Source organism: Tyto alba, unplaced genomic scaffold (genome assembly GCF_018691265.1).
Source record: "Tyto alba isolate M040663 unplaced genomic scaffold, T.alba_DEE_v4.0 Super-Scaffold_11, whole genome shotgun sequence".
Taxonomy (NCBI): domain Eukaryota; kingdom Metazoa; phylum Chordata; class Aves; order Strigiformes; family Tytonidae; genus Tyto; species Tyto alba.
In genome coordinates, this window is record NW_024881273.1 from 5,648,588 (window position 1) to 5,671,692 (window position 23,105).

A 23,105-nucleotide genomic window follows, 5' to 3' on the forward strand; every position below is an offset into this window, starting at 1 on the left:
TCCTGAATTATACCAGCTGAAGAATCTCCAGAATTTCTCTTTTGCAATGGGTAGAATATGATTTTTGTCCAGTTCAACAATTTGCTTGTCGGGAAGAATCCAGTTGTTTTGTTTGGTTTTGTTTTTACACAGTCCTCAAAATTGAAAATTAGATAAACCAAAATTATTACATTGCTGTGTTTACTGATGAAAACTGAAAGTTTTGCAGTAATTGCCCTGGCTTCTGGATGAAATGCAGGAGGCAATTTATCTGCCCCTGGATTTGTTTTTTTTTTTTCCATGATAATTGCAAGTGAAGGGCACATCTTATTTTGAAGCCCTTGCAGAGCAGGGATATGTGCTTTGGGAGTTGGAGATGCAAATTAATTTCTTGCTGGTACATAGGGGTGAGTGATGGAATGAACTGCTTTTGTAGCAAGTAAGCAGTTGATACGAAATGCTTTGCTGGAACAGGGCAGGGCTATATCTAAAGCATGAGCTGTAACAAGTACAGGAGAAGGACTTGCGGAACCCAGGGTATTGACTCACTTGGCCACATGCTTCTCTTGAGCTTCGCACTTGACTGTGACAAATACTGAAGAGAATATCAGCCAGGCTAGTGAGCAAGTGTGCTTAAGAGCCAGAAGTCAGTGCTGACCTCTTTCTGTGAATGTGTATTTTGGGGGGGATATTGGAGTCCTTACCTCCTTTTCCTCTTGTGCATTCTGGTTTTACTTAGTTTTTACCCTACTTCAGAAAATCATGATGGAGCAAAACCACACGCAGCAGTTCCCTGCGCAGGAAGATGTAAAGAACGAAGGCCTGGCCCAGTAAAGGCGATTCGTAGCTTGAAGCCTTGCTTTGTGCCTCTGTACCTTGGCTACATCAAGTGTGGGCAGGTAAATTGGTGCCAGCTTCCTTAGTACAGACCTGCCTTTTGTCATGTAGTTGCCATCAAAGGTATTTTAAAGCCTGTCCTGTGTGAGACTGTTCTGTGTTACCGTGGCCTCTGGTGAGAGCAGAGGGAACCAGAGGCTCTGCCAGACAGCTCTTGACTAGCTGCAAACATGAGGACCTAGTTTGGAGATAAAAACTGATTAGTGGATAATTCCCCCAGAATGAATAATCTCAGCCTTAAAAGATGAATTGCAGATGGTTTTGGATGAGAGAGAGATCAGGTTTAGAATGTCATTCTTTCAGTAACCTGAATCTACTGACCTTATGTGGCATTGCAGAGATCATTTCAGCCAAGTAAGAATGGAAGGAGAGGCTTGCTGGTGGTATGCGGCCAGTGCTTCCTGCGTTGGTCTGACCCTTAAGCCCCCAGTGTTATATTTACCTGGTGATTTGAAAGATCTTTCACTCCCTAAGGTCAAGGAAAGCTTCCAAAATACAGAGGAGAGCCATTGTAAACTCCCCAAGTGAGAAGGATTGATATCTAATATGGCTTTTTAAAGTGTTTTCAGATTTATGCATCTTTACCAATCCTTCACCTTTGCAAAGGTAATGGTACATGTGTGTATGTCTAGCTTTGACTGGAAAGCTTGTAAAAAACAAGACTGAAACACAAAACCAAGTTAAGGACTATATGAGCAAGCTATGTCAATAAAGACCATCATTTTGTGTAGCTGTGCAGCTCATCAAATCACTCCAGCGAGAGTCTCCTTACAAATGCTTTTGTATTTTGTCTGTTGACTCATCCATCTCAACACTCACAGTAACATTTCAGTACTGTCTTATAAAGCCTATGATTGAAACAAGGCTGTTCTTGGGCTGGTTAATCAACAGATGCAATTAATACAATGATGTTTGTCTTGACACCCTGCCTCACTGTGCCGGCATTGTAAGCAGCATTGCTACGCGAGGAGATCTCTGTGGTTGAGGACTTGCTGTACAGGCAGATCACTCAACGTTTGTATTCAGTGTAAAGTCAACATGAAAAGAGTTTCAGACCTCTCCTTAGCTGGCAAATGGTCTCACTGGCGCTACAAGCGATGTTAACAAAAGGGTGAATCATGATCGGCAGCACTTCTAATTTATTTAACAGTTTTATAAAATGCTGGGATTTCATTCTGTTAGAGAGCACCACAAGTGTGAAAGGAAAGCTGAGATGGATTTCTTCTTGTGCGACTCTAAGAAGGTGGTGAAGGAAACGTGATTTGGACTCAGATATTTATTCTTGTAATAGAACAATGTCAGTCTCAGACCGGTGCTTCTCAGATGTGTTTCACCCTGGGAACTTGTATAAAACATCTTCCCTTTTAGCTATTTCATTTCTAGCTGTATAGAGGGTGTAACCATTGTTTAAGGGAGTGTCAGTGGCGTGTAGCCAGTTGATATCTAAACCTTATCATGAATTGTTTTAAAGACAGTGTGATTTTCTGTGCTGAGATATATTGATGAGTTTCTTTCAAGGCAGGAAGTACATGCTGATTCCAGCAGTTGCCAGAGCAGCTGTTCATGATGAGTAAGCCATATGAAAAATCTTCTGAAAGCCTTAATATCAGTAGGAAGCAACATGAGTTTAAATGATCAGCACCAAAGTGTGGTTAAGCTGTATCAAGAACTGCTTTCATATTTTCACTTGCTCGGAGTATTATATTGGAAAAACTTTCTGGTTCTTATGGTATCAAACCTGTAGGATAGTTTACAGAGAGGTATTTAACTTAGGGTAGTTAATATTTGTAAAGGCTTGTCTGGACACTCCCCAGACTTTTGCTTCAGGGTACAAATTTATTTGATTTATTCCATGTTGTGTTAATGTAGCAGTTTCTGTCTCTAAGTAGGCATCTCAACTGGCTTCATGGCTTTTATCATTTCCTAGCATTGTAGCACCAGTGTTACTTAGTCTGGGTTTCTACCAAGGCCCGTATTAGACAGGGCACACACTTGAAACACAGTCATCATCTTGTCCTGAGTTTTCTAATCGGTAAGTTGGGACTGCTTTGTTAAAGTCTGTCTCTGTTTTTAATCACAGAGCTGACTTGTCAAGACTGTTACATAGATTTTCATAGCTTTCTACCAGAAAGTTTGTTTTGAATTAATGGACGTTTAATGAATTTCTGTAGTTGACATTTTCTGGAAAAATAAATTATTATTTTGGTCCAGAACCCTCTGAACAGTGCCAACTGTGAGCAGCAGAGGAGGCGCTGAGCTCTGGTGGGCTCTTCCTGGGTATGGGTGGCTGGAGCACAATTGCTGGCCTTTGGCTCACAAAGAACAGAGTAAGAAGTACTGTGCTCCAAACATGAACCTGTCTGGAAGCTGAGTATGCGGAGATAAGCTGCTGAAGGGGAAAACCCTTTCACCTATAGCTGATGTATAATACAAGTGAGCCCAATGTAATAGTTTCCTAACTCAGCTGCTGAGATATTTCCAACCCAAGTGCAGTTACTTCCTTCATTCTACATTTGAGCTCTGTGTTTGAATTGATTTTAATTTTGTATTGTTCCTTGTTGTCTTTGATACCAGGATGTGATTTCTGCTTTGTCACCTCTCACTTTGTTACCTTTGTTTCTCTTGGTTTACAATTTTTTTGACGCACACACTCATGTTGGTTGTAGTGCATCCTGTCTAAAAGCCTGTGTCACAAGGTTTTGATTCAGCGGAGTTGTCCTGGAGATGTATAGGGATGTGCCAGCAAATAGTGGTACATATGTCACAGTGAAGGAACATACATACACATCTTGCCCGAGCAGTAGAGCTTCTCTTGCTGTGGAATGTGGTTCTCAGGCCATGGCTCATGAGGGTGATAGCAGTGGGAAATGTGGGATGTACTGACTTATTCTGAGAACAAGATTCAATTTTGAGGCAATAATTCCATGAATCAAAAAGGAAAATGTGTAATGCTTAGTGTTTATCTAGAGATTTACATTTTTAGTGCATAGTGCAAGCATTTATCCTGTACTTCTGACTTCATGATGGGTGGTGATGGAAAGTGCTTTCTGTAGTGATGTGAGAATAGTGAGTACAACTTCTGCCCTTATTTCATTTACTGGTATGATTTAACTTGTTACTTTGGTCAGATAATGTCTACTTCTCCATAAGCTTCTGTGGGCTTTTCAGTCTATTGCTGGAGCTGTATACCCTGTGAGTGGGTACTTAGTTCAAGTTTTTAAGGCATTTGAGATGTCATTAGGTAGTAAGAGTGGAAGACTAGTGATGTGTAGTGACGGCATCTCTCCATTTGTGGGAAGATGGAGGTAATATTGTGTGCACAGAGCATGCCATCTAGAGGAGCACAGTGGGCCAGCAAGGCTGTAGCCATGATTTGCCAGGAAAATGTAGGTGACTCTGCAAATGGCTATGTTGAGACCTTCTCCAAGCAGTGCCCTTTGTGCCCTGCCTCTAGTACATTCAACAAATCAAGTGTGAGACGGTCCATGCACATCTAGCTTTCCACCAACCCTTCTCAACAAACTTTTCTCAACTTTTTACATTAGATTACTGTTCATGATTTAGCCTTCTGGTTATGTCGATCCTAATCTTTCACAGAAGCTCAAGAATCTGAAATTAAGTTGCGGATCTCACCTCATATTCTCCAAGAATTAGGGTGAGGAATCTAGTACAAGGTGTGATTCGATGGGCTAACGCTCTCCAAGCTCTGTGCTTTTTTTGGCTTGTATGTTGCAGTTTCTTTTGTGGGAGACTAATAAATTTCCCAGAAGATTATCCTAATTTCCAGAGTCTCAAAGTCTGAGTTGTAATTAAGCACTTAATTTGATGAGGGTTTTTAAATGTGTTGCTAGTCTACTGGCAGCTTGGGGAAATGCTTCCATCTTCAGCCCAGCTTCCCTTGTGTAGATTCAAGCTTATAAAGCTGGTGTATATTTAGAACCAGCAGAATTGCAGCCTGCTGGAAAGGCCTCAGAAATTTGCTCCAAATCTGTGCTTTCAGCATAGGTTAAAGCCAAATTTGAAAGAAGCCTGGCTTTTTGAAGAAATGTAAGTTAGGGTGACGGCAATCTTTCATTAACAAATGGGCAGTGGGAAATTTTAATAATACATTTTATTGCTTACAATTGCATTGAGTTCCCCCACTGCTACAAATGAACATAATCAATATATCCAACAGGGAAGCAATTATTTTACTACTTTATCATCTGGAGACTTGTGGTCATCCAGAGAGTCAGGAAGTTGTGTTGTCAGGTAAACACATGGCTTGACCGGAGGGTATCACCTCTTTAGGACAGAAATTTCATTTTGATCCACATCAGTCTAATATGTGGTACTATAAGGTCATAACCAATTACTTGGGCCTGTAGGATTTAATACACAAATAATAATGACCGAGTAGAGTTTTTTTCTCTTGTACTATTTGAGGTTATGGCTACTAGTTGCCTCTGATTAAGTTTGTACCTTGTGCTGAAGTTTCTCTTTGCTGTTTAAGTAAAACATCTCTATGCTCTCTCCTGTGCTTCAACTTCTATGCTTAAAACCTCAGCAGCAATCTTGAAGACTTTATTATGTAGCGTCTTTGAATTGACCCCCATGTATTTTGATCAAGACATTAGGCTAGCCTTCCCATTTCCTTCTATTCTCAGTCTAAATTTTCCTGTTATGGGAATACTAAAAAAAAAAAAAAAAGAAAATTGAATTAAATTAGTCATATGTTAAAACAACCAGACTAAAGCCAGCAGGAAGAGCATCCTCTCGGTGTCAGTGTACGAGGCCGTGTGTCAGTATGCCACTTCGGCTGCGACCGGATCTCTTGCGTGTATTGACCACTCATGCATTTAACAGACCTGTTCTGTGGCAGCCCCCATGGCTCACTCCTTAACACGTGCTCCCTTTTCCTGATAACTTTCTGGCCTCCAGGCTACTGACAGCTGTTGTCCACTTGCTGCTAATTAAGAAAGCAGCATGAGCGATGGGAACCTGGACTGGGGAGACTGAACCCCCCCCTCCACAGAAAAGCATTTCAACCTGATTAAAAAGAGTCTGACTGATGACTGATCGGCCTCTTTTTTCCTTCTCTGTCTGTTGAGCCTCTCTGTAGATAGCCTGTTTACTATCAAAACTCAGATGGTAGGAGCTCTTTGTGTCTCCTTATTTTTTAGATCCTGTAACAATAAGCAGTGTCAGAACAGATTTGCCATTGAAAAGATGAGCATGTGTGAAATTTAAGCCACTATAAAGCCACATATTTAACATGCAAAGCATTGTGTACATCTGTGCTCTTACTCAGAAATTCAAGTGTAGGTCCTATTTTTTAAATAAAACAGTACATACTTTGTTGAAAGCTCAGAACTAGTTATAAGAATCAAGATCATTATGAATTAACAACACTTAAGTGAATGGATTGATGGTCTCGGAGATTTTCCTTCTTTGTATAAGGATTTTCCTTGTTTGTTTTGTGTCTTTGCTTGTTTTGGTTTTGCTTGTTTTGCATCAGGTCCCAGTGGGTGACCTTTTGTGTGATAGTTATGATGTGATTTTTACGATCCAGCAAGAGAATGGGCTTGAACTCTGGAGTTCCCTTTCTGGCTGTGCTTCTGTGGAGGTAAAATGATAGACCGAGGTTAAGATAATACAAGATTGTTAATACAAAAGCAGGAGATGTGAATTCAAGTAAGAGTGATGGTAATTGGGTAGAAGAAGCCTCCTCCTGTAACACTGATACACTCTGGAGCTGTTTACCCCCAGGAATATTATGATTCTCTGTATTTCAGATTAGACCTGCAAAATTCAATCTGAATTCTTATCTGCAATAAGTGGGCTCTGTATAGCCCCTAGCATGCTTTGAAAGCAGTGTCATTTGCTCTCATATCTGGAATATAATTTCTTCCTGTTGTGATTTTTCTCATACTTGGCTGCTATGTTTTACCTCAAAGATGATTATTTCTTGATACAGTAATTCAGCATCATCAGAGCTTCTCTTTAAAAGCACTATGTATATACAGGAGTAAAATGTTTATTTAAATTAAAAAAAAAAAAAGTCACTGCCAGACTTAGCTCCTTAGGCGTGTGAAAATCCTTTAACAAACCCTGTCTACCACAGTATAATTGAAGAGTAAGAACATGTCTAGGGAGAGGAGGACATACTCTTGACTGTATTTACTGGTGTTCACCATACTGGTTGTATGCCCATCCTTTTGCCATATCATCACTTTTTGAAAGAAGCCTTGGAGGAGCATTTGACTTTAGCTTTTCAAATAAAGAAGTGTTTTATATTAGTTTGAGGTTGAACAAGAGCTGTTCTACCAGCCATTGTTATCATATATGCAGCTAAACACTTTCAACACTAAAATGGTAGGAAATACAAAACGTAGTGTGCGTCTGAACTAGGCGGACTCTTTGGGATATGGGTCGTTCAGGGTGTGAGAGTGCTATAATGTCCTTGGGCAGCTTTCTGTTTTCACATGAAGAGAGCAGATGCTGACATGGTGCAAATAGAAGAGAAATCCTATCACTAGATTGGCCCTGAGTCCCCAAGCTGTAGTCTGTAAATAAAGTGATTTATGGGTGTTATAGATGAAAACAGTGTTTCTTTTTGTCCTCCAAGCAAACTGCTATTTGCAAATAGTTCATCGCATTATTGGACTCTGGTTTGGCTAGTAATTTTATAAAATGAGCCTGATAGACTTAATGTTAGAAAATGAATGGGTTGATTCTTCTACTAGTAAGAATTTATGGAGACTCCAAATCCCCACATACCTTGCTGTGGGAGGCAATTAAGAATATGAGGGAGTGGTTTCTTGGTTTGAAATGTTGAAAGCGACTGTCAGCATTTGTACTGTTACATCTGGAGAGCTTGTTAAGGATGGTGAGATCGGTTATACTGGGTCATTTGCTGTGAATATTGGTCATTTCTTTCACAGTAGCCTGATTATTGCTTGGACAGCTTTGCCAAACTGTTTACTATCTGCTGGCTGTGCATTTCAAGCTGATTATAGGAATATTATGTGGCTTTGGGATCACAGTTAGTCCATTTTGTACTTTAATGCCACTCACAGTGACATCAAGAATTGAGCTGCCATCATCCAGGTACATCCTCTGCCAATACTGACATGGTTTTGAATCTGTTCTGCATTAGCTTTTCATCTGACTGATGGTAAGTGTCACTTGCTCTGAATCTCCACCTCTTACCCATTTGTACCGTGAATTTCTGGCTGTGTAAAATGAAAAACCATCACACAGTTATTTCAGAGGCACAGAGATGGCAGTTTTGACGTTAAAGGGGCAAAATAAACATTCTGCAAATTCATGTGCAAAAACTAGGTGCCTGTTTGGTGCTAGGTTAGGCTTTGTCTAGACTATTGTCTAAGTGTAAGCCTAGAGCTTTGCTGCTAGGCCTACAGTTGACTTCCCTTCCACTGGGTTGTGAATAACAAAGTATTTTAGTGGAGCTGGCACTTCTTTGTTGGGTTGTTTTGCAAATGCAGACCTGATTCTTAACAGGAGAGCACAAAACAGGAATTTCTGCTTTACCATGGAAAATGGGTTTATGTTGTTGGAGGAACAGGTTTAGTTCCTCTGTTTTCCTGATTCCTTATAATACCACAGGGGTGTCCTCTAAATAAATGAAAATGACAAAATAAAATCACTCCTACCAAATGGGAAAAAAGACATATACACAAACAATTTTGAGAACAGGCCACTGCATTGTAAGGAGAGTGACTACAAGAAAAATCTGCTTGGAGGTTTGTCATCTACTTCTGTTTGACAGAGCTAGACTTTATCTTTTTATCTTTGAGGAACAGTTTCCCACATATATGAGAATTATCCCTAAATACTGCCTTTGATTGCCAGTTTGGCTTCTAATTAGCTAAATCCACTTTGCTAGTGGACAGTCTTACTCCAAAGTAAAACTGTGTAGGGAGTTAATTGGGAATAATCTGTGTGAGTTTCCAACCTTCATCTTGATTTGTATTAACTTTCCTGGATGGAAAATCCCTCTCATTATAAAGTGTGAACTGTAAGGTTCTTGTGGCTTTGCATGTTGGTACATTTTATCATGATAAATACTGGTGTGCTATAATTTCAAGAGATCTCCCTAAAAGTATAGATTTGTACAGCTGCCAGAAAAGCAGCTCAGCTCTTCACCTGCCCTGTTCTCTGCCAACAAATGGCAAATTAACTTGACGGTACTTGAAATATTGAAGTATTTTCTGTTTTCTATATTTTGTAATTCTCTTTTAAAAGTGATTTGAATCCCTGATGAAAATGTCTTCTATGAGGAGCATCTTTCAAAGTTTCCATATGAGTGGGTTTGGTTTCATACTTTTAACATTGTGACTGCTATATATAGTGTTGGGTTTTTATGAAATAGCAGCAATCAAGATGTTATGGGTGTTTTGTACCTATGGCTTGTGTGTAATATCAGGATAGACATGGAAATGGTATTGTTTAAAGTCATATAGACTCTAGGAGCCTTCTGCAAAGGGACTGGGGACTCTCGATACATTTTAATGAAGCAGGTTTTCCCAAATGAAATGCCTTTTCCAAGATTTGTTTGAGACATCTTCCGGTTTTGCACTCTTTGCAATAGATACATAGCTCGTTTTCAGGTTAATGAAGAGTGATGGCACATTTAGTTTATTCACATTTTTCTGACTGCAGAGTTGCCAGCAATGAAGCGAGATGCCTTCCCTCTGTCATTCTTCTACAGAAATCAGCAGTTTAGATGTAGATGTAGCTAAGACTTTATTTGCTGAGCTTCAGAGTAGAGTTCAAGAGTACACAGAGGAGAAAAAATGCAATGTTTATTTGTTTTTTTGGGGAGAGAAGCAAATTGATTTTGTTGTGTAAATTTGTAAACAGGGTAGAAAGGTAAGAGAAGTTTCTCTAAAACACATGCTAAAATAAATTAAGTCCAAGCTCAGATTGGAAATCTCCTTGTGAAGTCATGCAGCGTGTTGTGGGGGAGTCTCCTTGTGGGGAGCAGATGTTTGCTGAGGTCTTGCACTCAGTGGTGCAGTGTTCAACTCCTCTCAACCCTCTGCCACAACACACAGATATTTCTGCCGAGCAGCAGCTCATCTCCTCTTCTGCTCCTTTTTTTTTTTTCTTTCCCTTCCACACCCTCCACCCCCGATGAGTTTTCAGATAAGAGTAGAAAAAATAGAAATGTCTGTAGGGCCACCAGTTGCCTCCCCCACTGCCCCCCCATTGTTTTTTTTTTTTTTTGTTATTGCCGTCTCAGACACATACTCTCTTAGGCATAAGTATTTTTTAGCTCTTGTGATACTAGATAACAATTACAAAGCTATGGTTTTTAAGCAGGCTGCCAGAAAGCTTAGTATTAGATGCTTCTTATACTGCAAAATAATATTAATAAACATGGATCGTATGTACAAAGTCAGATCTGAGTTTTCTACATTATAGGTTGCTGTTTATTAGTTGAAAGGTGGTTTACAGCATTTCTTGTTGGTTTACTGCAGTGTAATATTTTTGACTCACTGGCTGAACCCAGCTGAAGACTCTCAAAATCCGACAGGGATGAAGCTTGTGTATGGTGGCTGTGCATTACCAGCTGATATTAAGCATAGAAGGTCTGGGAGGTATTTACCCTTCTAACAATGGCACCAAAGGTATTTTTATAAGCATCTCTTTATGTCTTTCTGAACCCAACTGGTAGGACATACTAAATATGCTGCAGAAATCACTAGGTTATTGAATGTTTTTCACAGTGAAAGAGCATAAAGTGAATCACACTGAAGCTTTGACAAAGCACCGGGCTTAGCCTGACGGAGGAGGCCGTGCTCTCTGGACGTGATGGAGCGTAGCCTGACCCGACTCGCAGCTCTCCCGGGGCTGCCAGACCCAGCACTGCACATCTTGAGGCTTCGTGGAGCTGCAGTTTCTCGTTACAGACTAGTTACTGCTTTCCAAACAGACCTCCAAAGCTCCCAAAGTATTGCTCAATGTACCACAAGCTGAAATTAGTATTGATTCACCTTGCAGGGCTGGATGGCAGGATCGCCCCACAATCACATATTGTGTTGCAGAGACTTAAATAGCTCTGGCAGTTGTGGTTTTGCTGCTTTCTCAAAACCAAATTAAATATAAATACTGTACAAAATTATTTCTTATTTATAGAATCCTAAGGTCTCTCTGCCACAAAATCTGGGCACTGAGTTTTAAAACATGCTTTTTTTTTTCATGGAGTGGATCGTGGTCTTTGAATGCATCCATGTGTTTCCCTGTGCCTCCCTGGCAGGTATGGCTCTTGGGCAAGATCTCACTTTTGAAACCTGATGGGATGTGATATGATAAGGGAATGTGCTGTCAGTAAAAACCTCACTCAGGTAGCTGTTAATTCACCAAGATTTATTTGGTGATAAAAGATTTGTTTCAGCAGGATTGCAAAGTGATGCTGAGACAAGGTTCAACTTTGTTTTTGGTAAAATACAGACTCAGCTCTGTTCCCTTTAGCTATCGCCTTGTTGTTCTGTGTTAGGGTTGAAGATGTTTCTTCTTGAAATGCAGGCCAGCTTCCTGTATCAGTAAAGTGGAAGCTCATTAAAAAATAGAAACTGATTCTTAATAAGGCCCACTTTTGGTCATTGCCATTAAAGATAACAATAACTGTTTAAATACAGATAGCCAGGGTGATACAAGAAATAATGTTTCATGCCAGCAAAGAATTAAGCTTCAAATAAATCAGGCTCCACTATCCCTTTATGTGGGTTTCTAAACTTGTCACTGCAAGAAATAGCTGGGGAATAGCTGATTTTTCTTCAGCATTAAATTAACAAGTAAAATTCTAGTGCCTGTTTCCATGTTACTGAAGCCTCGAGTCTTTAGTAGGCTCAGTTGTTACAGGTGTCATGGATTCCTTTGGATTCCTTTTGTGTTTCTGCTGATACTTGGACAGATCTGCTGAGGTTTGGTTCTGTAGAATTTCATTCTTCTATATATTTGTAAAGAATTTTTTTTGTGTGTTTTAAAGTCGAGATTTACTGAGAAGACTGGGAAGAACTGCCCGTGTTTGTAGCAGTATGGCTTCTCCTTGAAACCTGTGGTCTGTAGGAGCAATGTAATTGTGAGATTTTAATTCAGGCATGAGGAGACAGGATAAAATAGAAAGTTGTCACAAATCATTGTTTACTTCTAAAGTAACTTATAATGTTTATGTGCAGTAGAGTGAAAGATAGACATCCCACTCAGACTCTGTAAGCTACCTCATGTTTCCTGCCATGATGGTCTAGAGATGTGCTAATCCTACAGGTAACAGAGATGTAGCTCCCTCCTGGGCTGTTCAGTTCAATTAACATCTTGGTTTCCCCTTGCTGGAGGCCCTGATGTTTCAAATTGTGCTTATAGAAGACTAAAATTTCCTACTGCCTGTAGGCAGGCAATAAAACTGGTGGTTTGGTTGCAGATCCTATCAGGTATAGAATAGGGTATGGAATTGAGGATATGGCCTGCAGCTTCTTAACCCTTTATGCAAGCAGCACAACAATAACGTAAAAGCAGCTTCTGACCTGATTACATCAGAAATTTCACACCTGCAGTGCTGCTGTATCACTTTGCACACATGGTTGTCTGTGTATGTGGAGATAGAGAGCTGGCCCTTTGGGGCAACAGTGTAGTAGTACTTCAAAGTTCCGTGATTTGCATAGCCCTCCTGTGATGCCTTGTTTTATTGAGTAAGCAATATTAGGGAAGTTTACACTGGTATTGCAACGCCTCTAGGAGATAGTGCTGGCCTGGTTCCCGAAATTCATTTTTCTTTCTCTTGCAGAGATGTGAGCCCCCAGCATGGTGCACTGGAGTTGTGCAGACATGTTTAATCTTACCAAACCGAATATCTGCTTTTCAGCATCTGAGCCCTGAGGATACAGTGCTAGTCAGAACAGTGAGAAATGAGGCTTCTTTACAGAGCAGTTAGCTCATCTCTTAACATGCATGGAGAAGAGCTTACATCACAGTCTCACCTGGACTGTTGCCCTTAATCTATGGCACTTGCTAAAGAAGGAAATAAAATTGAGCATGTTTAAGCAAATGCTTTCCATGTTTTGATCTTATTTCTTGTGCTCAGCTCAGATGGGTGTGGGTGGTGGCTTTTGGGCAGGGTATAAGGTTCCTCCCAAGCCTACTAGAAAAGAGGCCTTAGCTTTGCAATTCAGACTGAATGTGCAAAGAGTCTGTAATCAGAGGTCAAAAATAAAGATGACTATAATTAGTAATGTCCAAAGCAACTGGAAATTGTGTCAGGCAGATTCGAGCCAGCTTCTCTTTTTTTTTTTTTTTCCATTGCCTAATGAATGAGAGCTGAGGTTGCTCTCCAAGGATGAAAGAGGGCTGAGTTCTTCCCATTTAAAACCCATGCTGTGGGGCAGATGCAAAGTCAAGACTCTCATTTACAACCTTGTTTTTCAGCTGTTGAACCTGTAGGCAGGTTGTGAGCAATTAGGCTTTTCCCTAAAGCGTCTAAAATAATGTGTTTCTGCTTGCCGTCCTGCAGAGTGCCAGTGACGACATTCTGTCACCTTGGAGATGGATAAACAGCTTCAGCAACATCGGGTTATAATCTTTCAGGTCTGAGTTTCAAAGCTGACAGCCGTATGACTGAAACCCAAGCCTAGCAAAGGTTTTTCAACGTGGAAAGAGTCTAAATGTGCTCGAGTAAAATGAGAGGAGGGGAGAAAGGGTTTAAGTGGAGCTCAGTGACAAGGCTTTTTGCTTGACCATGACACCAGTGTGAATGAAATGAATTAGCTTTGGCTCACATGCTCCCTACAGCCTCGAGTGACTCAGGTAGTGTGCGCGCATACTTGTGCCTGCAGGGCTTTATTTTTAGATGTCTGAATCACTGTCATGACTATATCCTCATAAAGCTGCTAGATGAGTGGGGATGCCCGTGGACCCCATATTAAGTCATGTTTGGTGAACAGAGAAATTCAACAGATTCCCTCACAACTGTTGCAATTTCTGTTTTCAGAGCTGTTTGCTGAAGTAACGCAGAGGCTATGTGTTGTAGCTGGATTTTTTTTTATTTTTTTTAATGAAAAATTAAATGTTTAGTTAACAACCTTGGTGGGTTTTATGTGTAGAGCAGGGCGAGCATGGACCACAGCGGTCATGTTGATGTTGGAGGCTACTTGACTCTCTTGTTGTTTTAGTGTTGTTGGCACAGGGGGAGTTACAAGTCATGTTACCAGTGTTGTAATCCCATTACTTCTCTCCGGCTTGCAGGGCTGTGCAAAATCAGTACTTAAATGGGAAATTACCAGAGACTCACCAGATGCCACACAAAGCTTTGCTAGTGATTTGGTAAATGGCAGCATTCCTGCTTGTGAGTTGATATGAGACCAATCTGCTGGAGTGGCTTTCTTTCAGATAAAACAGAGCAAAAGTCCTGTCTGCTGCTTATCAATAAATTACAGTATCTTTTTCAAAAAGAAGTCTCAAAGCCAGCTTTGGTGTGCTGGAAGAAACTGAACTTGGGTAGCAAAGTTCTATTCCCTTAAATCCCTCCTTGTTCAATTAGTTGTAATTTCCCCCCCCCCCTTTTAAATCAGCTGGATGGCATTGCTGCAGTTTTCAGCAGCTAAAGGATTCTTGGTTTATGTGTCTGTGTGCAAGCATACAGACAATTCTTCTGAAATACTTCAGGCTAAAAGAGGACTAGGAGAGCACCTGGTCAGCTGCTCTGAACTTGCTGCTTGGTCTCGTGCATCTTCTCTTCCGCGCAACCTGAAGATTTGATTCCAAATATGAAGCTGGAAGGAAGAAGAGCTGTAGTACTAATGCACTGTAAAATTAATGTTGTTGACTGACCCAATCCTTTTCGCTGCAGTCGGGAGACGTGGCTGAATTGATAAGTTGCCCTCTGTGCCTCCCAATTCCCTCGCAAACACTGTGAGTGCTTCCCACATGAGGTTGCTGCAGCTGGAGATGCCTCATTCATGGTTGCTTAGAAAGAAAAAAAAAAAATCAAAATAAAAATGTGCTCTCTGACAAATAAAAATGTTTTGCTTCCTCTGGAGGCCCCAGAGGGCGTCATAAAAAATAATGAAGCCTGTGAGTCAGTGATCACTGCCTGGCCAGCTGAGAGGGAACTGAGCCTCCCTTTTCCATAGAAGTTTGTGTGCTGTCATTGCACATCATTAATGCTCGCTGGTTTATGCTCATTCACTGTAATGTTGCCAAAAAAGAAAAAAGGCAGTTGGTCTTTCCGCTCCCAAAAGCTGGCTGCTTCGAAGGTGACGTGATGTTAAAGGAAAAGTTTCTTTAGCACTCAAGAACGATTGTTTGATTCTCGAGCTGCCCTTCCTCCGCCGTTTTCCTCTAAAACCTGGCCGTTCTCCTAATAATCGGATTCCCTGGAGAGGGACTTGGAGCAGCTTACAAACAGCTCCACCTAAGGTACAAAGGTTAGGGTGGGCAAACTTCCTGATTGACACCGGACCCTCCCTTTTTTTTTTTCTGGATCCCGTACCGGGTCTTTTTTTGTTTCTGAATAAATTCTCTTTGCTTCAGTCTCTGGGGGTAATGGCAAAGTTGAGAAAAGTAAACTCGTGGAGATGGAGGTGGTAGGTCTGAGGCTTCCATAGCATGCCCACGATGCAGCAGTGATATGCTTATATGTTTAAAAGGGATATTTTAAATCTCTTCTATCACATTTTGCCTTCTTTGTATTCAGGATCCCAGTTCATCCTTTTGAGAACATACAGCATTGCACAAGTGCTGCATATCAGCATTTTTAGACTTCTAAACATCCCCAGGACTGCTGGAGAAAGAGGGCGTGAAATGTAGCAGAAGGCTGTTTGCTGTGTAATAGGAGAGCTGAGTTACACATTGCAGGTGTGAAAGAGCTGAGAACTGATCCGGGCTTCTCCTCATCTCTTTCTTCAACCTTCCTTGAAAGCCTGGTGCTTCCTCTCCATCCTCATTGATACACACTGGCAGGCTTGAATGTTTTGTCACAAGAGACAGAGATGCCATCCACCATAAAATTATTAAAAATTATTCATAGAAATGCCCCTGCAGTAGCTTTCTGTTGCCCACAGCCCACTGGTGACCTTCACATTGTGCCTCCTGCACTGGCTCTGCCAGCTCTTCTGCAGAAGAACTTGGCTATTGGGAGAGGCCGAGTTTCGGGTTAGAGGAACATTTCTGCAAAGCTCAAAGGCTTCGATTTTCTGTCAATCACTATTATTTTAAAGTTTGCATTACAGGAGAGCCGTAAAGCTTTAGCCAGGGCAGAGGCCCCACAGATCTGTGTACTTATGGCTATGTAGTCGATACAGCCCTTGCCTTAAGGGTGGAAGACAGACAGTTGGGAATTCTAGCGATATTCATATAAAATCTTGAAAGACCTATGCTTTGTGGCACGTTTCATGATTATCATGGGAAGCCCTCATGTGCCCATCTGTCTGCCCTGAATCGCCTGTCCTCCTGCATTTAACAGCAGAATTGGGTCTAGAGGAGCCAGAGCCCCAGCCCTGTGGCCTCTTGCTGGGTGCTGCATCGCAGCACCAGACAGTCATCCTCAGCAGAAAGGTCGTTTTGAACTATAGCTCATTATTTTTTTCCTTTTGCTTCAGAACTCTTAAAGTCTCTGTCAGCTAGGGTGTAGCTGAAGCCTTGCAATTTGCCTGTTGTCTTCCACAAATGATGGAGTTGAGCCCAAGGGAACAAATGCCATTTTAATGGGCATCGTTGTGTAACTCATTACATAAGTCACCTCTGCCTTCAAAGGACTCGTGGCATAAATGGCAGGAGCGGTTGATTAAAAATGTGCACAATAGCTTCATTATGACATGTGGAGAGATGTCTGCTGTTATTTTTAATCTGATAGCTTTAAAATATGTGCATCCAGCAGAGACCCAAATGGCCTTTGAAAAGGGAACCGTTTGTGAGATAAGAATTTTAGAATCCACTTCGTTCTTTCTAACGAGCCGCAAGGGTCAGTTCAAGCTGGAAAATAAACTATAACCCCTTTTTAAGGCTTTGTCTCCTCTAAAGCTGCAGCGTTTTGGTGTGTGAACACATATAGAGTGAGAGAAGGTGGAGGGTTTAGGTTTTCAGGTGAAGGAAAGAAGAGGTACTGTATTCTGAAGTTTTTTGTTACTGTTTTGGGGGTTTTTTTTAATTAAAAAAAAGTCAATTATCCGTTTGTTTGTTACGATCTAAGCACTAGGCAAGTTGAACAGTTTCTGCCATTTTGATGTGCCATAGTGACAAAAACATGACCAGGAGGTCCAGAAGCAGCCGGGGGGTTATTTCCAATCTCTGAATCTCCCATGTGCTGGTTAGGCCCAGCCAGCGAGGAGGACCCGGCTGCTGGAAAATCTGTCATGACTGAGCTCTGTAAAAGGCTGAACTTTCACTTTGACTTTAAAGTAAATAATTTGCTGCTGGGTTAGACTGGTGGAATTCACCAGCATACGCATGTTTTGACATAATTTCTGGCATTCATTTGAACCTAAGTGGAAAGTGGCCCTTTGACTATGGCAGCAGTGGACATTGGGCTTTGACTTGCCAGCTTTCTCCTACGCAGCCTAGTTTCTTCGCCCACAAGCACATAAGATGATTTATCTGCCTTCCCTTGTGTCTCTTAATCTGCTGTCATTTAAAATCTGCAGTTCTTTCCTCACCAGATTTAGCTTTCTGTCAGCAAACTGGCAGGCAGCACCGCTTTTGCTGGAGCTGGTGGAGCTGCCGGGGGACGAGGTGGCTCCCGGCTGGCCATGGCCTCCCCGGTTCTGGGAGGGTTGAGGGGTGCTGAAAAACCCTCCGGCCACACCTGGCAGCAGGGCTGCTCAGAGCAGGCACATAACAGGAGCTTTCTCGTGTTGTGTGTGTGGTCGGACCCCAGACGCGTGCCGACCAGGGGGAAAAGAGGCTGAGAGCTGAGCAGGGCGGTGACTCAACAGCTGGAGCGTGTTCAAGCACAATGGAGCAGGAACCTCATTAATAGGAGGATAGAATTAGCAATGAAACAAGTGATGTATTAAAACTTCCAGTCAGAAATCAAGAAATTCAAATCCATAGTAAAGGAATTTTGAAGGTTGTGGGTTTTTTTTCTAGTTGTGCGTAGCAGCAGAGCATCCAGGCAGATGAAATACGAGAGGACAGAAAGTCCGAGGTTCCTCTGAGACAGAAACACTGTGATACAACAGTATCTTTTTTCCCCTCTTCCAGTTGAAATCACTCCATTGAGTTTATTACTCTGTCTTTTCCCATTAATCTTACAAATATTTGGATACTGCATAAAAGTAAGTATGGGGTACCCTCCGCCTGCACACCAGAAAGGAGAAAGAGAAGTTGAGAAAGTCGGTGCTGAGACTCAAGTTAAACACTGCCAGTTATTCATCAATAAGAGGCGAGAGTAATATGATAGAACAATTTCCAGCGGGCAGACTACCAAGATCAGGAGCAACTTCAATGCTGCATTAAGGGATTTGGTTACTGTAGACAGGCAGGAAGGAGCAGAGGGACAGAAGGGGTTTGAGCATTGCCATGGCTCTGTTTTCTCCTCTATGTACGTTATCAAATTATTTGATCTATAAAGGCATGCTGTGCATGCTGTTTGAACTTTTTAAGTGGACGGACATATGACATGATAGATATTTAAATTAGGATATAGTGTAAAGAAAGTGACTTTCTCAAAGCATACGAGTGCTATGGTAACCAGTCTAGGAAGTCTTGCTTAGCTGTGTTTTTTGCAAGAGAGTTTCAGTCCTCATCTGGAAAAGCTTAGGTAACTTACACCTTTGAGCTAGAATAACTTCCTATTGAAGTGTAACTTCTCTTTTATACCATTTCATCCAAATTCATTAAAATGTAAATTCTGCTTATAACGCTTGAATGATGTATCTGCTTTAAAACCGTAAAGCCCATCAGTCCGAATAACGTCTATTGGCATTCACTGAATATAATCACAGTAGCTCTACCACTTGATTCATGAACTGGGGAGAGGGACGAGGGCCTGCAGTTTGATGGAGATGTTGCACTGGAGTCAGTGACTCACCCTCTGCTCTATTTAGACAAGTTGCTTCACCTTTGTGCCTGCTTCCCATCTGCAGAGTAAGGTTAAGACCTTACTGTTTAAGGATGAGAAAGATATGTTTGTAACATGCTTGGAACAAGAAAAGTGCTATTTTAAGTGCGAGGTGTAATTGGGCATAAGAGAATATTGGTTTGTGACTCATTTGTTTAACTATGAATGCATCAGAAACTTATGAGCAGATGAGATCTGGAAAATGCTTGTCGTAGATGAAAAGACATGGTAGTAAAAAGCTGCATTGATTTGTGATTTTCAAAGCAGGACTTAGCAGGGTTGTTAAAACAATAATGTTTATTATTTTTGCAAATGTCAGCTGGTTTATTTCATTAGTACTGTTTTAAGAAGTTCCAATTCTGCTCCAGCCACTTGCTCCTCTCCTTGCTCTGTAGGCCTGTGTCCCCTCAGAGCGAGGCATTCAAATGATTCAGTGTTTGATGTGACAGAAGGGTAAAGAGAGCGAAGGGCAATGGTTAGGCTGGTTGTAGTGGTGGTGAAGGGGATCTGCTCTCAGCAGAAGAGAAACTTTCTCTGCTGACAAGACATCTCCTTTTGGAGGTTCCTCCACGGAAGTTCCATGTAGACACATTGATTCAGTCGTTCGTGTGCTTGCCCCAGAAAGGCAGGTAGAGATGTTTGGTGAGAAGGAGAAAAGGAAATAGTTTTCTGAAATCTTTATCCCTTCCAAATTTCCTGTCCCTACAAGGCGAAATTACCACCATAAGCAACAAAGGGTTTTGTAGTTATTGAACATTTTCTTACTCAGACTAGCGGTTTAGATCTCACTGCAGACTGTGGAGGAGCCAGACACAATTTGTTGCTGCTACCACTATTTCCCTGTAGATTAATTATTGTAATTGTTTGCCAGTTCTTGAAAAATAAATTGAGCGCCATGACTTCTCTTGGCAAGTGTGCATATGCATGCACATATAGAAATTCTAATGGTGTATTAAATAAATACAAATTATTTTGGGGGTGGGAGTGCAAAAGCATTATCACAGCAGCCATGAACTCTTTTCAGTGGTGACCTTCGGCACCGCATGGAGCCAGAGAGGTTTTAAAGGTTTGGAGATCCCCTTGTGGATGTAAAGCAGTGACGTAAATTGTTGCTAAATTAGGGTGCCAGCTGCTGTAAATGATTCTTCAGAGGCCAACTGGTAAGTCTGGATTTATCTGCAGTGACCAAGGTTTTTAGTGCCTCCCTCCTCAGTGCATTAAACAGGACTTTATGATACAAAGAAAACTTTGAAAAATGTACTCCTGTAAATGGAGAATAGGTCTGCAGCCAGGCTAGATTAGAATTGGTGCTGATGCAGCTTCTATTAATAGGATGCCTGCAAAATTGTGATCTAAAGGGCATAACTAACTGGAGTTTTGGCTCTGGTGAAGGTGTTAATAGCAGGGTCTTAACACGCTACCAGGAAACCAAGTTTAAAGAAAGACAGCCCTTAGGGGGAGGCAAGCACAGGTTCCTTCCCTTGAGTTGTGGTTAGATAATTTCTGAGTATGAGGAGCAGTGTTTGCGCTGCAGTGTGGTATTTAGCTACTGGGTGCTAGATTTGACTCAGCAGCCTTTTCTGTTTGCAGTCTGCATGCTAACAAGGTGGTGCAGTGCTGCATGCATGGGACTGTGTCGTTTTGACTCATTACAGCTAGTGCAGTCAATTCCCAAATAATCTAAAAGAAAAATGAAACCTACAGCAAAACTGCTTACTTTTCTTGATAATGTAGTTAAAGACAAGTTCAGTATCTTCTGCTGAATTATCTGGGTCACTAGAGAGCAATTCTGACCTTCATTTATTAAAGTGCTCTTTGCTCAAAATACATTCTAAATTGCTCTCTACAAGGCAGCTTAGTTTTATTTAGCTTTGTGGCTAAACAGATAAAAATATATTTCAACTGTAAGTCTGCATGTGGTATGATTGCAAACCTTTGAGACTTCTGCTTTTAGATATTCAAAAACCTATGAAAATACAATTTTTAAAAGGGTTGAACAGTTCTGTAATTAAGCTGCTTTGAGGATGCTCCTGTACAGAAGCATGCTCCTCTGTCCTCTGGTTTGTCTGGTACATTTGAAGTGAAATCTATTGCAAACAGTAAGAGCAGGCATTTTGGTTCAGATTATCCATGGAGCCATGTTCACAGGTGATGCTACCAAGTGGGAAGAGGTCAGCAACCTGGGAAGGGCATTATGTCGGACTGTATTTTCCTTTCGTGAAGCTGCCACCAGCTGAGGCATGGGCAGGAGCTCTGCTCTGCCAGGGGACTGTGAACAGGTCACTTCATCCCCTTGACTCAGTTGCTCGTCTGCAAAAGAGGGACAGTGATTACCTCCTTTGTAAAGTACTTTGGGATCTGCTGGAGATAAGTGCTTTTAAGAGAGGTGTTTTCTCTCCAAGGCACAGAGCAGTAGCGATCCTGCTGTTCCTGCCCCTGCACTGTAGCACTGCAGCCTCCGAGGGCAAGCAGGAAATGATGGTGATGTTGCGGTTTGAAACATAATAGAGAGCCACAATTTTTTTTTTTTTTTTTTTTTTTATCCTGTTCGACTCAATAAATTTACATGGTTGCAATGTTTTTCATAGCCTGGTCTTCCAGATAATGCTGTAACACAGTGTCCCTGGTTTCAACAAATTTACCCTAATCCAGTAACGCATTTCTGTGTCTTTCTAGATTCTGAGCGTTCCCATCTCTCCTCGTTCACTATGAAGTTGAAGGGCAAGTTTCATTCACCAAAAATAAAGAGAACCCCTTCAAAGAAAGGAAAGCAAGCTGACCTGACAGTGAAAACACCAGAGAAGTCAGCGAACAAAGTAAGCAGATGAAGGACACGTTCTGTTAGTCTTGCGGGTTTCTTGCTTGCTGGTGCTCAGTTTATCAAAATCCGGTGCGTGACTTTGTCCTCCGCAGAATTCTGCGTATTTTGGGGGGATTTTCAGGTTTACTTTATGTTTAGTTACAAGCTGCACTGTATAGTATAAACTAAAGAGTCAACCAAGGCATGTACTTCCCTTGGGAGAGCCTGATGAGACCTCCTTCCATAAGCATTTAAATATCTCATTGTGGAATGTAGTGTATGGCCTGACACATTCTTCCCACAAGCACACCCTATGGCTAAGCTGACAGTTTCCAAATAACTGCCTGGTTTTGGGGTGTGATCCTTTTAAAAACCCCAAAATGCAGACGAGCAAATCCTTGAAGTTGGTCCAAAGATGTGCTCAGTCTCTGACATCAGCAGGGAGAGTCGCACAGATGTGTTCAAGCAGCTGCTGACTGCAGCACACCGATCCTCAGACCCAGCATACCTCACGTCCTCCAAGAGCTGAGGTCACCACTCTTTCCCAGCACAAACCTAGCAAAGTATTATCTCCACTGCTGTTGTGACTTGATTAAGGAGACTGGAGACTATCTCTCTAACAATACTGTTGCAGTCAGTTTTCAAGTATAAATCTCAGCCAAAAGTTAAGAACAGTTGAGGTTATTTATGATAATTCAAAATCTTTCCCAGTTGTTGAAAGCCTCATCCAATGTTCAGCGCCAGACATGCAAGCTTTTTAAATTATCTCTGCTGAGGATAGTTGTAGTGCTATTGAGAGCAGTCAGCAAGTTGCAGTTATCTTATGCTGTGTGATGTGTTTAACACCTAGAGAAGTTGCTGCAGGGCTTCCTAGCCCTCTTCTGCACCATCAGGTCGAAGATGATGAGGCTGTTATTTCCCAGGCTGTAGGTTTTTTCCTCAGGAGGCTATGGCTATGCTTTCTACGGAGCCAAGCACCTTGCGTTGCTGACTGCTATTAAAAAACAAAATTAAAAAAATCTGAGAGTACTCTGTGAAGGCTTTTAATTCCAACAATGTTTCAGGATGGTATAGTGAGATAATTTAGAGGCCTTCCTTTAAATTGATATGTGACCACAAATTAAATAAATGAGAAAATTAAGAGCCCTTTTCAAAATGCTATTCTATAGCGAATATGTATTAGCATATTAATAATAGGTGAAGTGTTTGTTTTCTTTTTTTCCTCTAAAAAACAATGCAAGAGGACTTACTGATAAGACATGCTGAACATGTAAAACCTTTTTTAGGGTACAGATTGGGATTTTTCTACTGGAAAACAAAACACTTGCAATAATTTCTATTACCATACATGATTATTTAGGCTGTACACAT

General features: G+C 41.4%; 1 protein-coding gene across 8 annotated transcripts in view; it reads left to right on the forward strand.

The window, feature by feature from the left end:
• The window catches only part of RAPGEF1 (Rap guanine nucleotide exchange factor 1), an 89,770-nt gene that overhangs the window by 12,845 nt on the left and 53,820 nt on the right, over window positions 1–23,105 (forward strand). For all 8 annotated transcript variants that reach the window (XM_033011982.2, XM_033011981.2, XM_033011985.2 and 5 more), the window contains one exon: window positions 21,611–21,750. In XM_033011982.2, the coding sequence (XP_032867873.2) occupies window positions 21,611–21,750 (140 nt within the window). The remainder of the gene's footprint in view (window positions 1–21,610; window positions 21,751–23,105) is intronic.